General features: G+C 38.5%; 2 protein-coding genes across 2 annotated transcripts in view; both read left to right on the top strand.

Annotated features, from left to right (window-relative positions):
* The first annotated feature begins 11,196 nt into the window (after window positions 1-11,196).
* cdx4 (caudal type homeobox 4) lies at window positions 11,197-14,384 on the top strand. The gene is made up of 3 exons (XM_046029824.1): window positions 11,197-11,632; window positions 13,019-13,164; window positions 13,954-14,384. The coding sequence occupies exons 1-3, from the start codon at window positions 11,197-11,199 to the stop codon at window positions 14,185-14,187; spliced, it is 816 nt and encodes a 271-aa protein (XP_045885780.1). The 3' UTR covers window positions 14,188-14,384.
* Window positions 14,385-15,326: 942 nt separating this feature from the next.
* Window positions 15,327-15,988, top strand: part of chic1 (cysteine-rich hydrophobic domain 1) — an 11,383-nt gene continuing 10,721 nt past the window's right edge. The window contains exon 1 of the mRNA XM_046029826.1: window positions 15,327-15,487. Coding sequence (XP_045885782.1) covers window positions 15,342-15,487 — 146 coding nt within the window. The 5' untranslated portion in view covers window positions 15,327-15,341. The remainder of the gene's footprint in view (window positions 15,488-15,988) is intronic.

Below are 15,988 nucleotides of genomic sequence, written 5' to 3'. Positions count from 1 at the left end.
ATTAATTGTGTATTTATTTAGATCGTAAACACTGCCCCTTAGTAATCCACTTCTGTTTGTTCATTTTAGATTTGTATTTAAAAGTTAACCAAAGGATTTTGCAGCTTGGCCTTCCTGATATCAACATGTAACATCCTAACATTTCAATCCAGATGTATATGCTGTTTGTGCTGCTGCTGTATTCACTTGTAGTAAAGCTGAGGGATTGTGCTCCTGTAGAAATGTGTATGTGGATATTGTGCGTTTCATGTTAGTGAAGCTTGCAGGGCAGGCTCCAAAAACTCTCCATGTGTGAAGTTAGCACCAGTCTGCTCTGGTTCACTGTTATTAATTTTATATGTTATTTGTTAACATGTAAAATTTCCTCATTTTAATAGTATTTAGAGTATTTTATTTGTAATACCAGATCAATTGAAAGTACTGTGGACCACACCTTCGTTCACGCTTATATTAGTGTACACACACCCTGTAGAAGTGCGGCTACCTTGTCCTTGTTGACCACTAAAGAAAACAGTATTTGTCAGTGAGTAAACTACAGTATAAAGTGGATATTTTGTGTGTATTTCCAAATGTTTTGTTTATGACCAATTTGTGTTGTATGTGGACATGAAGTGAATATGCACTGATACTTTTTATCAAGTATAATTTTTGTATTCTAAAAGGTATATGAAACAGTGTTGATGGCAACGTGTTACAAAGATTTCTGATTTAGCACATAGTAGGAAATTAACATTTGCAGTATTTCTTATATTATTTTTTGCCAGCCTAGCATCCTAGTGCCTCGGTTCTTCTAGAACCTAGCATTTTCTTATAATTCTGTCTTCATTTTAGTTACTGCTATCACAATAGCATAACAAGGTTTCAATCTGAACGCCAAGAGAAATGTATTTGGATTTTCTTTTTTCTTCATACATGAACATGACTAGTAAGACCTGCAGTAGCTTTAACTATCCTAGCTTTTTTTCTGTTTTGTTCAGTGTAACAAGTTAATTCTGATGAAAGTAATGTTCCCCAGCACTGTTAACTGAGCATATGAAGTAAATAAATGAATAAAGATCTATATATTTATACATTACTTGCAGTCTCGACTCCTAAATGCTTGAAAAACTTATGTGAGGAAAACATATCCATTCTACAGTGTGGCTCTATGAAGTTTGTACAGACATTCGTGATTCCCAGAGGATGAACCCTAATGACTTCGATGATCCCCTGCAGAAATAAATGTATTAATTCTAATGGCAATTGTAAATTTAGCAGTAAAAAACTTAACTTTGAACCTTTTCTCCATGAGGTGGTACATATATATTACATTATTAATTTCTAAATCCAACAGCAACAAGGCTGTGAAAACTGTCAACGTATGATCCTCTTTTATTTTCTTTATATAATATAGACTACCCCTACCCAAAGGTTTTATTGTTTGTGTCTTATATATTACCACATAAATGCAACATCAGTCATTGCTCATCCCTCCCTTTCCAAACCACAAATAGAGGAGCAAACGTGTTCTTCTCTATTTGTCCAAATTTCTCTTCGTACTTCTGATAAACCAGACGACAACTTCTTCTTCCTTCTTCTTAGTATGTATTCAACGTAGAGACGAAATGCACTCTGTAAAGTAGTTTGTCCGTTTGGGCTACTGTAGAAACATGGCGGCACAACATGCTGACTTCCATGTTAGGGGACCCGTAGCGAATGTAGATGGAAATGGTTCATTCTAATGTCATAAAATCATAATGGTTCATTATGTAAGGTCTTTATACACCACTGAAAACATAGTTATGTATATTATGTTGCATTTCTGTCAATAGATCCTCTTAAATATTACACACTGAACCTTTAATCACGTTAAGAGAGTCCTATCCTCATCCTTTTCCTGATATTCTTCAGCAAACAAACAAAACTTAAAATATACACAATCACATCAATGGGCTTCTATAAAACAGTGTGTTGCCAATGAAATAAAACCCATAATATGACGGAAACTTTAGCAGTGGACCCCAACCTTTTTGCCTCATGACCCTTGAAAGCAGAACAATGTCTACTTACAACCCACAGGTTGCATTGCCAGCACAAGGCCTACATAAAAAAAGCTAAAATTAAATGAAAGTGGGAAAATAAGAATTTGTGTTGTAGAAATATGTTTTTCCCTCTTCATTTCCTGTAAATCACCTAATGACCCCTTAGATTTATCCTGCAACCTCTTAGCGGGTCCCAACCCCCATGTTGGGAACCACCGGCACAACAAGTATGACCGGGGTCTTCAGACTATTTTAAAATCTAACCAAGTTGATCCACAGAATCCAATGGTACTTAATTATTCCCATTTGAATAGTCAAACCTTAATGAAAAGGTCTGTTTGTGTTGGACTGTGCCTTCAGTGTTCAGCCCCTCCGCTGCTCCTTGGACTGTGACAGACACACTTCCTCGCAAGGACAAGGTGTTGGCAGCATGTCTGTTCACCGGGACAAAGCCCATCCGAGAAAGAAAGGAAGGAACTCTTAATCATCCTGGTCACGACTGGAGGACGCCACACACACTTCCTATGGGGGGCACAGTGCCCCAGCTTACCGCCACTGGGTGTGTCGGAGGGGACCACCCGCCACAGGACAGGTTGGGCCCTTGAATGTCTCCACTTACTACTATTTTTCCTGTAAGGTGAGTTCCCAACACCCAAACACATATAAACAACCTCTGACTATTTCCAGAATATGAGATACAAACAAACAAGGGAAGGATGTTGGAGGGGGGAGGGTGCGTTCTTGACTGTCATGTTTTCTCTTGATCACAAACAGATTTGTGTATCTGCACTTACACATAGTGTTTTTCCATACAGGCAGGAGTATTTCCCTTCTCCTTCCTTTCCCATGGTTCACTGCGCCAGGGAGCAGCACTGCCACTGAGCAAAAACACTGCAGAGAGTTTATTAAACTACTAATTCATTAAAATCCAACATTGTGAGTTTGAGATTGTATTTTGTGTTAATGCTCTTAAAAGTAACTAGTAACTATGGCTGTCAAATGTAGTGGAGAAAAAGAGTCCAGTATGTTCCTCTGAAAGTACAAATCACACAAAATGGTACTTGAGTTACTGTTCTCAGTTACTTTTCACCAATGTAATCCCTGTCAGATGGGAGACTTATAATGAAGAAGAAATCATTAAATCAATCACTGCAGTTTGTACATCACCTCTGCTTGTACAAAACATGTATTTTCCCTTTTTGATTAATTAATCCATCTCTGTCCTTGGGTACATAATTTAAGATTATTATTAGCAGTGAGTAACATATTTGATAAACTATATCTGTCCTAAGTATAAAAATTTTTTTAAACTTGGTCATATGAGTAATTTTAAAACGTCAGAGTACAGGTTTATATTTTTTATGTCTATCTTAAAGCAATTCTCAAATGGCTGCATGTAGACCAAAAGAACACCAAAAGAGTTATTGATCACTTTTATTGTTCCTTCTGTTCATACAGGCTGTAAAGAGATCCTTTTCTAAAGTGATTTGATGGAGGACAAAATCTAGTCCTTGTTCTGTGTAGAGCTGCAGTTTAACACAAGTCAATATGATGTTTTAACCAACTTAGCCAAATCAAGTGGTTATCTTCTTGGCTGAGAGAAATTCATACTTAAAAGATTCAAACTTCAGGAGATATCTGCTTTCCTTGTCAAACTGAGATTGCTGAAGTATAGGGACATGTGGGCAGTAGTGGAATGTATTAAGTAAATTCACTGAAGTACCATACCTAAGTACAGTTTTGACATACTTGTACTTTACTTAAGTATTTTCATTTCATGCTACTTAATAGTTCTAATGCACTAGTACATTTCAGAGAAATTAACTTTCTACTCCACTACATTTATATGACACAGTTGCTAATTACTTTTTACATAAAAAAACACATGATATGCTCATATGATATGATGTAGTACTATAGTACTAATCTAGCCAGTAGTAAACAAAATATCTACATTATCATACAACATTAAAAGGCTTTTGCATGTATTCATTGGTGAGAAAAACTGAATTGTAAAATATTCTAAAATAATATTACTTTGAAATGAGCCATTCTGCATAATGTCTGCTTTTGATGTTGATACTTTAAGTAAATTTAGCTGATAATACTTTTACTTAAGTAACATTTTGAATTCAAGACTTTTACTTCCAATGGAGTATTCTTAGACCATGGCATTTCTACTTTTACCTAAGTAAATGATCTGAGTACTTTTTCCACCACTGCATGAGCAAGAGAGCATTGTTTTAAGACAGACTTGAAAAAATGTGATCCTGTCCTGTAATTGTTTAACAATCAGCAAGTCACCAGGTGGGAAATAAACACCCCAGAACGATTACTAGTGAAACATAATGAGCATAAATCTGTCAGGTGTTTTGACTCTAACTACAATCCTGTAAGACCTAGTGAAGTCTGTTCTATTATATTGATCAAAGAAAAAAATACTTTGCCATGGAGGGATTTATAGTCTGTTCAACATATGACTCCCTCTATGTTTATAGAACAGACAATCAATTTGGACAAGGGAATATTACACAAAACATAAACTTTAAGGAGAAAACAAGAGGTAGAGCAACAGACGATCCCCTATTCAGGATCTGGTCAGTGAGTCAGGACTTTCAGTTACAATGCAAAGATATTATAGAGCAGTCTGTTTTTGTTTCTTTCATTTAACTATTGCATTCATGAGGATGACCTCTCCCCTGCTGGAGCACTCCCACAGCCGCTTTTCAAAGCAAACAGCTGCAAAACACTCCATTAATCACAGAAGGAGAGGTGTTAATTAATTCAGGAAACCTCTAAAACTGAATCTGTGCAGCTTGAAATCCTATCATACACTGTTTTGGGGCCAGTCAACTAAACAGCACAAAGGCGTCCCCCACCCCATATAAACAGCCATAGAATGCTATTCCCAGACCCCTGCCCAAGAAGGTGAATGGTGGGTAGGCCACATAAGCGCCTCTCACCTAAATGTACAACAATGAGCCGGATACTGTCCCCTTAAAATACCTAACTTCAGTCCACCGTTAACAAGCAGTACAAGTGTGAGCCAACAACAGGTAGTGGCAAATAAAGGCTCTTCTATAATGGGCTTCAGGACCACTGTGGGTCAAAGGGCGAAGGGGGAAAAACAAACATCAGATCAGCAACAGGTTGATATATTGTCATGTGTTGTAGCATGTGGATTTCTGGCATGATGAAGGAGATGTATTTGGGGAAGGTGTGATTCAAAAAAGGTAAAATCAAAGTTTTAAAAAAAATCTTTCTGGTCCCAAAATCATTTTTGTGAGTAAAATATTATTGGGGTGCTCAGCAGCCCAGTGGTTAAGATGCATGCCGTGGAACTGTGGAGCTGTTGAGCCTACACTGTCACTATCACATAATATAATGTTTTCCATGTTTGCCATCTTAGTTTAGCGACGTCGCATGCTAACATTTGCTAATTAGCACTAACAAAAAAATACAGCTGAGGCTGATGGGAATGTCAGTAATTTTGCAGATCCAAAAGAAGCTCTTAAAATGCATCCCATGGGGAACATGGATATGTGTGCCAGGTTAATCCATCCAATGCTTAGTGAGACTTTTTACTCAAAACCATAAAAGTCAACCTCATGGTGGCACTAGAGGAAAGGTCAGATGATCATTAAAGTCAGTAGGGATCATTAATGTCTGTCCAAAATGTCATGGCAATTCATCCAATGCTTGTTGAGATATTTCAGACTGAACAAAAGCGGTGAACTGACATTGCCACCTGTGCAATTTATGGTAACGAATTCAACAGGATGTGTGATGTTGCTTAAGTTTCAAGAACTTTAAATGTTATTCTGGTTGAGACGCTCATGTGTTGTGAATTAGTGAGAACAATGAAACTCAATTCAAACAGTTTTAATGGATCTCTTAAAAACACTTTCTCCGAAAACTTCAGACAGCTTGTATTGTCGGTCTGAATTTAAATTTGACAGGCTGGCATGTCAGTGGAGTGAAAAAAAAGAAACATTGAACAATGTTTACTTTATTCATAGCATGTGTTCCCCCTCTGTCACTCCCTGTTGGTCTGTTGATGACAGACAGAAAACTTATCTCAAATTAGAGCATTGTGTCAGATCACCTCCTGCTTCAGAGCCTAGGTATATCAGTAAATTGTCTGACTTCAAATAGTTTCCAGAGATCTGCTACAAAATTATGTCATGCCTACAACCTTGGGAGCCTTCAGCTTCATCAATGCCCATTCAAAGGCAAAAGTGCAATGAAACCAGCTCATCCACTTGCCCCCATTGTTTACCTCTCTAGCAGGGGTTAAGGGGGGTATAGAGTGCTCATACACCAGGAGGGCCTGGGAAAAATGCTGTTCACAGTGGCATAATTAATGTGAACATGGGGTTATTTTGGAGCTCAGATGAATGTTTTTTTGCATGTTAATCCCTTTCTGTGGAATTTCTGTTTGGTTCTGGTGCTGCCGGACTTCTGTTGGCCATCTCGCTGCTCTGTGGCTCTCTTGGCTGATTAGTCCAAAAGTGGGACATCAGAACCTCCTGTTTGCTGCCACCAGCAGTTTGTAAATGTGCGGTGGCTGGCAAACTGGCCTCTGTTGCATTACATTTGCAGTGGCATGTTGTGGTTCAGATTATTGCACATTGAGTTTTTTTCTTGGGGTTCATTTGTTTGCTGTGTCAGTCAGAACTGTAGGTAGTTTGTAGTTTTTTTAAGTCTTTTAAGGCAAAAAATTGTAGAAGCTGCACACTGTTCTTTTGCATCCGCAAAACTTTGTAGCCATGCTTGCAGCACGGCTTGATGAATAGCAATGTCACTCTGTCTGACAGTCTGTCGATTCACCACTTTGGTCCAGACTGAAATATTTATCTCAATGGATGGATTGCTGTCAAATTTGTTGCAAATATTCATGGTACCACCCAGAGGCTGAACCCCAATGACTTTGGTGATCCCAATTTATGGGATTTATGAAAGACCTGCCTAAAAAGTAATAACAAAAAGACTGAAGCCTACTTGTGCCTTTATGGGGTTTTTAAAACCAAAATAAAAGTAAACTTCCCATGTAAATGTTTATCCATATTTTATTTTTTTATCTCAGGGCTTCAAAATAGTCAAATGGCCTCATTTTCTACAGAATAATGTGAACATGAAAATATTTTTCCCAGACCTTTCCCCCCAAAACATCTGAATTCATCCCTGCCCCCATGATGAAGACCATGTTCTCTCACCCTTGAAAAAGCAAAACAAACAGCTCAAAAAGTGAAACATTCTTCACAGTCTTGCCAACATGTATTTCTATCATATCCTAACTAAATTCATCAAAATATTTTAATATGACTTGTGTTTGCAGTATGCTGCTTTATGTGTGTTTAATATTATAGTTCACAGATAAAGGATTGCTGCTTGTGTGTCAGCCATGTAGGCAGTTTCTCTAAAAATAGTAGCAGATGGTCTTGTTTTAACTCTCTTCCTGCAGAGAAACGCTGCGGCCACTTGTATAACATCAAATGCAGCAAACTGAATTCTTGGGCTGCTTCACCACTGATCTGCTAAACATACACACTATGCTGAGCTCAGGGAAAGAAGGGACCTTCACACTCAGAGCAATATACTGAGTGCACTTCACTTCATCCTCACTTGTTGTAGTATGCAAATGCAATACCTGGAGGTATTTCAGTGATAATGAAACATAAATCTGATTGCTCACATCACTCTAAACCTTGACTCAGCCTTCCTCGACCAGTCAGAAAATTAGAAAAGTAATTAATGTAAAATTTGAATGCAGGACATTTACTTGTAACAAAGTATTTCTACATTGTTGTATTGTTACTTTTACTTAAGTAAAAGATGTGCATACATCTTCCATCACTGCTGTGCTCAATTTACTCTGTAACTCTGAACAAGTCTGTTCTTGTTGAACATCAGACTTGTTGATGTCATAGACTAGAATAAGAGAACAACTACAACACTAGCAGCATCACAGCAGCCATGATGATGATGAGCTTATTTTCTGAATCATAGCTGTGTACACCCTCCATCATGTGATATCTTAAAAAAAATGGTCTGGTAGACTTAATAAGCATCACCCGATGACATGTCACAGAGAAACACTTTCTCCTCAAACTTCCTCTGATGTTACTCACACAAACATCTCAAATATTTGAATTTGAATTCAGAGAAAGGGAAGGACATCATGAGGAGGTGAAGGATCATCTGATGATTGTCAATAAAACAACTGTCATCAAGATAGTTCCATCATTGATGGTAACTCAGGCAGTTTCTGTTTCAATATTCTGCTCCATTTATTTATTTTAAGTTGAGTGAAAGGTGCCTCAAAAAGCACCTGATGATAAAACATAATTTATATATGGATGTTTCCTAATGACAGGATTTAAGGCATGTGCAACTAATCATTGTCTAATGAACTACTAAATAAAATATTATCTTAAGATGGACAGCTCAGAAATACAGTTGTCTGTTTGTAATTTATTACCTAAAATCTGTGGAACAGCTGTTGTAAACTTAGATTAAAGCTGTATTTTCTACCCTTTAAACCATCATACTTAATGCGATTATTACAGTAACGTCTTGTCATTCAGAATATATCAGTCTTTATAATGCATATTGTAATAGTCTACTCTGCATGTGCTGTACAATATGGTATACATCATGGAAGTGTTTGTTGGTGGAGGCTGCCCTCTTGTGGTAAACAGTCCGGTGAGTGGTCAGGAGTGGTAGAACTACTCCAATATTTTACTTAAGTAAAAGTAATAATACCACAATGTAGAAATACTCTGTAGCCTACCTAAAGCCCTGAAATCTAAATTTTACTCTAAAAGTAAAAGTACTACAATAATATCATCAAAATACATTTAAATTACCAAAAGTAAAAATACTCATTTTGCAGAATGGCCTGTTTCAAAATAATGTCTATTGTAATATTGGATTTAAATTATTGATGCATTAATGTGTTCACCACCTTAATATTGCAGCTGGTGAAGGTGGAGCTTATTTTAACTACTTTAGAAACTGCTAGCATGTGAAATCACCCAATCTTATCTTAACCTGTAGTAATACATCATTATTTATTTGTTGATTATATTTTGTGTTATTATTCTGAATCCGCAAAGTAAAGTTATCAGATAGCTACATGTAGGGGCGTAAAAAAGGACAATAATTGCCTCTGAAATGTAGCATAGTGGAGTAGAAGCTTAAAGTAGCAGAAAATGTAAATACTCAAATAAAGTATCTTTTTTTTTTTTTTTTGTACTTTAGTTGAGTATTTCAGTAAATGTACTTTTTCCACCACTCGTGGTCAGACAGATATCAAGTCTCCATTTTTATTACAGCAGCTGTTGTTTTGCAGAAATCCACAAGAGGGCAGCACTGAATCTGAATACTCAATCTGCACACTGGAAACTACAGGACAGAACAAAGTAACCTCGTTGCAAGTACAGTATGATGAAGTGATGTAGCTTAGTCTAAAGTGGATGATATATGGCAGGGAAAAGATAAACTCGTTTAGATAAAGAAGTGAGAAATAAAGTGCTATTCTTAGTGTGGTGATTCCCAAGGAATTCTCCTGATCTCACCGATCTATTTTTGTGCATGGAGTCTTCATGACCGGAATTCCTGCTATCATCACCCTGTTAAAATGTGTAGGGTCCTTTAAGAGTAAACATTGTGCATGTATTCGTGCTTGTGCTATTGACAGATTGACACTGCACCACGGTGTACACTAAAGTTTCTGTTAAAGCCAACAGTCGGGAAACAAGCAAAAACGTGTCACAGTAGATCCTGAACTGGCTCTTTAAACAGACAGCAGACTGACAGACTGAACTGTGTAAATCAGAGACCTGACTGGCCGTGGACTGTCAGAGGCCCACTCCATAACCAGATGGTTCAGACATTCATCAGCATTTATGACTTTAGACAAACCAATCCGTCAACTCTGCTAAATAAGCCCTCAGACTGCTAACAAATTAATCAGAAAAATACCAAGAGCAGACAGAATAAGAGAATAAGTAGACTTCTAGTTGGCCTAGTACTCCTCAAATGGTGCATAAAGTTATCCAACCACAATGATCAATACAGACAGGAGTACACTTCAGACTTGGGCCGGGGGAAAAAACTTTTGAACTGGCATTTTCAGATTTATGCTCAGTGGGTTTGTTTGATCTACTGAATTAAAACTGTTGCCCTAAATGTTTTAGTTTCCAGCGCATGCTTGCAGCAGAGTAATTGGCACTTTTAAGGAACCATGTCCAAATGCGTTTTGAAAACTGTGATTTTTAATCTGGCTGGTGACATGATCACAGAAAAATACATTCACTGTAATTTAAGGGGCAGCGGGGACAGTGATGTGTCGAGGGCCGCTGTTTGTCACAGAGGGGGTTGTTGGAGTTTCCTTGTAACCGGAATTAGCTGCGAAGTGCGACCTTGAGGTGTGAACACGGAATACGAAAGGTCCGGCTTGTTTCAAGAGAAAGTCTCTCATACTTTGCACCTCGTTTGCAAGTGAATATCTTAACAAATACAACGGGGGTTTACGCGTGAAGCGTGGTTGGAAGCTGAGTTCCCAAAATAACAAGTTTTATATCCAAACGATGTGAAAAATGTGCTAAATGTTCTGGATTTAGATAAAACTCATAGACTAATGTGTAATTTAGTATCTATATTCTGTTAATGTTAAACTCAATTATCACAAGAAAGTAAGTGCTTAAGAAAATATATCTGCGCGCAATAACGCACAGGCCTTTGCCTCGGTTTATTGTCGGTTCGTGCATGTGCATCTGATAGGCCGCGGTGTTAATATATTCATGGAGAGGAGAACTCGTGTTCAGGATAGGCCCACTGTCAGGTGATGACGCGCTACAGGACAGCCGCAAGGGGACAGCTGTGCCGGCGGCAGCGGTCAGTTCACATTTGAATGCAAATCTCCAAGAGTTGAGGAGTTGGCTGACGTCAGGCAGGCCTTAGTATACCTTACCATTTTGTCAACAGAGCCACATCATGTGAGACTGGAGACAGACTGGAACTACGTCGCATTTCACTTTGGGAACACATTTGGAGTAAACAGCAAAAGGATTGTTTTTAACAAGTTCAGGGCAGCAATGTCGCCTTAAAACAGGCCACATAATTCCCTTTGCTGCTATTACTACATTTCATTGTTTTTTTTGTACAAATCATGTATGTGGGATACCTTCTGGATAAAGAAAGCGGCATGTATCACCAAGGGCCAGTAAGAAGATCAAGCATCAATCTGCCTCCACAGAACTTTGTTTCTACACCACAGTACCCAGACTTTACTGGATACCATCATGTGCCAAACATGGATACGCACGCACAGTCTGCGGGAAGTTGGGGAGCTGCATATGGCGCTCCACGGGAGGACTGGGGCGCATACAGTCTGGGACCACCTAATACTATTCCTACACCCATGAACAACTCCTCTCCTGGACAGGTTCCTTACTGCCCATCTGAGTACAGTCATATGCATCCTCCAGGATCTGCGGTGTTACAGCCGCCGCCGGACAACGTTACTGTCGCACAACTTTCTCCTGATAGAGAGAGACGCAATTCATTCCAGTGGATGAGTAAAACGGCGCAATCATCTTCTACAGGTGAGTTCATCATCTTAAACAATGTGCCAAAATTATGTTATTCTAATCTGCGTTCCTTTGCTTTTCTTGCAACTAAAACCTAAGGTTTTTGCGCTCCCAAGAGTTTGTGTTTCCTTGAGTCCAACTGGATTTTACGCACACATTTTAATATTTTTTTCTAGCGTATCGAATTTGTTTAATGAGCAACACGGACTTACCATCAATAGATCAGACATAATGCTGGTGAAAATGCTGAAATGCCAACAGTAGAAAGAACTTGACAGAAATTGAAAGAACATAAGGAAACGCTGGTCTTTTGACACTTGCCATATAGAGGTTGCTTGCATTTAGGTTAACAGAGTGTAAAATGTTTACAGAATGAGAATCTTTAAAGGATGTGATTGAAGAGGCCTCCATAACATAATATTAATGAATTTCATTAGACTCGCACCACAAGGACTCAGTCAAATGTGTCCATACTTCGTTTCCATATCTCATAATTTTGATAGAAAATGGACTGAAGGCCATCAGCTCAGTCTACTACTGTATTCTCTCCTGTGATGGAAATAAAAAAGGAGGTGTGAGGAACCGGCGCCAGGCCCAGTTGTGATGTTAATGTCATTGGAGATGTGTGGTCGATTTCCCTGTCACATTGTTTGGTGTTTTTAGTGTTATCCGTCATATCCAGGCGGAGGCCTTTGCTTTCAACACCTCTTCACTTTGATATGCACCAACTCCCTTCCTCTCCAAGAGTTATATTGCCGGAAAGAGTGACATTTTTCACAGCCAACGTCTCAAACGTGGAGTCGTGCATACAGTAGGCCTTTTCGTTGGCGTAAATTACAGTTTGAAATCGAATATTTTTAATTATGAGGGTCTAGGGGGGAAAACCCAGCCCTACTGTGTTACACTAATTCATATTCGTTAGATTAATTTATTTTATGGTTTTTGTAAGGATATGGGTGTCCATATCATTTTTAAAATGTCAGCCATTTGTTTTCAAAGTACATACATTAAAAGAAAAACACCTATAACAGGCCTGAAAAATTGAAGAACCCACATACTGTCTGGAGGTGTTTAAGGTGGAATAATGTGCATTAATGCTACGTCTTTGAAGATGTTTTTTTCTTAACTCCTGTGTCGTGTCTTTCTTTTTAACTTGTCTCTGGAGGATCTGATTGCTGGCTGTTTGAAATTCACTGTTCTACAGTTGTCATCAAAGCAAGATGAAGCCCAATTTGCGTATCTGTAGCCAGAGCAAAGAGATGTGGATTTAAGGGGCAGCTAATAAAGATGCCGTGTGCAGATAGGCCGGTCTTGGCATGCAGCCTCCCCAGTATAAATGTTCCAGTTCAACCACCTACCTGCACAATCTTCATGCTGTGTGTTTTTGTTTCTTGTTCGCAGGTAAAACAAGAACGAAGGAGAAATACAGGGTAGTTTACACAGACCATCAGAGGCTGGAGCTGGAGAAGGAGTTTCATTTCAACAGATACATCACCATCAGGAGGAAATCTGAACTGGCTGTCAACCTCGGTTTGTCGGAAAGACAGGTATGAAACGATTCTGGTTTATTTTCATTGCAGAAAGCAGCGATGAGTGCTTTAAACGTATGACATAGGCTACATATGTCATGTATGAGCATTAATAGGCACCATTTAGACATGTAGGATTGTTTTCATATGTGTAACTTACACGATGTCAGTGTTGTCGTCAAAATAAATTTTTGCTGTTGAAACTCTGCATATTTACGTTCAGGATTCAGAAATTTGCCTGGGATATATTTAAAGATACCTTAACCCCTGACATGTTGTCTTTAGTTATTATCAATTCATCAATTATTCCATGTTAAATAATAAGTCAAACATAGGCCTACAAATAGATTATGTTATTAATAGTGCCTGACATTTTTGAAATATAAACGCTCATGTGCACACACAGGTTTTCATATTTACTATCAATTTGAAATGACAGCAGAAAATAATATCAAATTATGGACAAAGACAGTTAGTTATTTATATCTATTGGGTAATGGGCATTTTTCCCCCCCCCAGTAATGAAATGGAGATTAAACGTGGTAGCTCACACTTAAAAATAAAGTGTCAGTTATTGTTATTCATTGACAGTGTTTTCCACTCTATAGACCTATCTTTTTAAATGTATTTTATTTTAATAACATGGAATTTAAACGAGGTAGCATTATTCTTAATAGCCTAATTATTGTTTTATATTATTAATTTAGGTGTGTTTTAATTAAGCGATATAGAAATGCTTGGAGATTAAATGAGGTAGCACACACCCAAAAATGTCGATTTAACGTCCATTTCTTTGGGCTTTTTCAGGTGAAAATCTGGTTTCAGAACCGCAGAGCCAAAGAGAGGAAAATGATCAAGAAGAAGCTGGGTCAGTCTGACGGCAGCGGGGGCTCTGTGCACAGTGACCCGGGTTCGGTGAGCCCTCTGCCGGTGCCGGGGTCTCTCAGTCCCACAGACATCCACGGCTCTCTGTACCCTCCTCAGGGAATGAACACCTTGCCATCTATCAGGAATATACAGCAAGTGACTGTGACTCAGTAAAGCAGTTCCCCCTCTGGACCATCTAACATAACTGAGCACTCCGACACGCTGACAGGACACTTGATAGGCAGCCAGAAGATCTGAACTGCACAAAGCTGTGGATAAAATATTTGATTTATAGCAACGAAATGCTGGAGGCTCTTGAAATATTGCTTTTTATAGAATAGTTATAACGTGGGGTTAAAAACAACGTAAAAATCGACGTGTTTCAAACTTAAAAGCTTTAAATTGTTTGTGAGTTAATAAGATATAAATATCCTTTTGTTGTATGTGATGACATGTATGTGAATAAAATGAGAATTCAGGGACATTTTAATGACGTTTTAAACTGGATTGTATGTAGCTCATGCCAAACTGGACAAACGTGACAAATCTTTTTTTTCCAGCACAATATTACCTGCTTTAGTAAAGCAGGAACAGCTGTTAATGATAGGGTACGACGGTCGTCTGATGGCAGTGCTCAAAGTGTAAATAAAATGTCTTTTTTTTTTTGGAATATACCTGTCGTTTCTCTTATTTCTTGGAAGCTTGGACATGCATATGCATACCTCTGACATTCCTCATACACAAATGAATAGGCTAGGCCTATAACAATTAAAATCATGGAGCGTCTTTTTTTCCAGTTCTGTATAACACTTGACATGTGCCACAAATCTTTATCTAACTCTTGTAAACTATATTAGGCCTACATTTTTGGTTATGATCAGACAGGCCTGTGGTAGCCTACTATCTCAACAGGTGCATTTTAATTTGGTATTCAATGTCAGGGAAACATCTTATAGGCTATAAAAACGTTTTAGCATGTAGACTTGACATTGGTCTGTTTTAGTCTTATGTGTTCAAAGTGTAGGTTCATACGTAAGCCTATTTAGTGGAAGTGACATGTTAATAGTCATGTGGCTAGACTGGCTATTTTGGGAGGAGGACTTTGACCCATGTCAGAATTAATGAATGCAAACTGCAGAATTTATCACTCTGTTACTACGTTTTGGGTCTAACAGATTCTACTTATCCACATCTGTTATGTCTCACTGATGTTAAAAGGTCGTTTTGATGATGATTTCCAGCTCTGGTTCTGGACACAGAGTGGAAGTGATCGCTCTTAACTTCACGCGCCCGCTCGTGCGTCTGTGCGCAGCCCCGTAGGAGACGTCATGAGCGTCTTACTACCCAACATGGCGGACTTTGATACCATTTATGAGTTGGAAGACGAAGAGGATGAGCACGTAGTGAGTGAGGAACACTTACCCAGATACTGTCCGGAGCCTGTGGTTATGCGAGGGGCCGGGCACATCACAGTGTAAGCAGAGCCGTTTCTGTCGCTGCTGTCTGTCCCGCTGTCGCTTTGTTGTTTTGGTGTCTTCTACTTTAGCCTGGTTAGCATGCTAGCATGCTAGCTACCGCAAAAACAAAACAACTAACGTCAACAGTTAGCCATATGTTTTGTCAAGAGGATAGTTGGTTTGCCCAATATTATTATGACATAGCTTTAACAGTTGTGTAAGGCTAGCAACCGATATTCAGTGGTAGGCAAGTTTACATTTGATGTACTGTTAACGTTAGCTAGAAGTCTAACGTTATAACCGAGCAGAATAACACAACAACCTCCGTCTTATGTTAACACAGACATTATTAAGTTATCTGCCAAGTCAACTCAACGTCTCCGGCTTAATCACCGTCTAAGACCATTTTTATTGCTAGTTTTATCATTGTTTACATTAGGATGTCTCAGCTACATTTTTGATTGAGGCTGCCGCAGTTTTTCAGGGTGATTTTTATATATATATATATATATATATAT

Source organism: Micropterus dolomieu, linkage group LG19 (genome assembly GCF_021292245.1).
Source record: "Micropterus dolomieu isolate WLL.071019.BEF.003 ecotype Adirondacks linkage group LG19, ASM2129224v1, whole genome shotgun sequence".
Taxonomy (NCBI): domain Eukaryota; kingdom Metazoa; phylum Chordata; class Actinopteri; order Centrarchiformes; family Centrarchidae; genus Micropterus; species Micropterus dolomieu.
The sequence above is the reverse complement of the archived record's forward strand: the minus strand, read 5'-3'. Positions and strand labels throughout refer to the sequence as shown.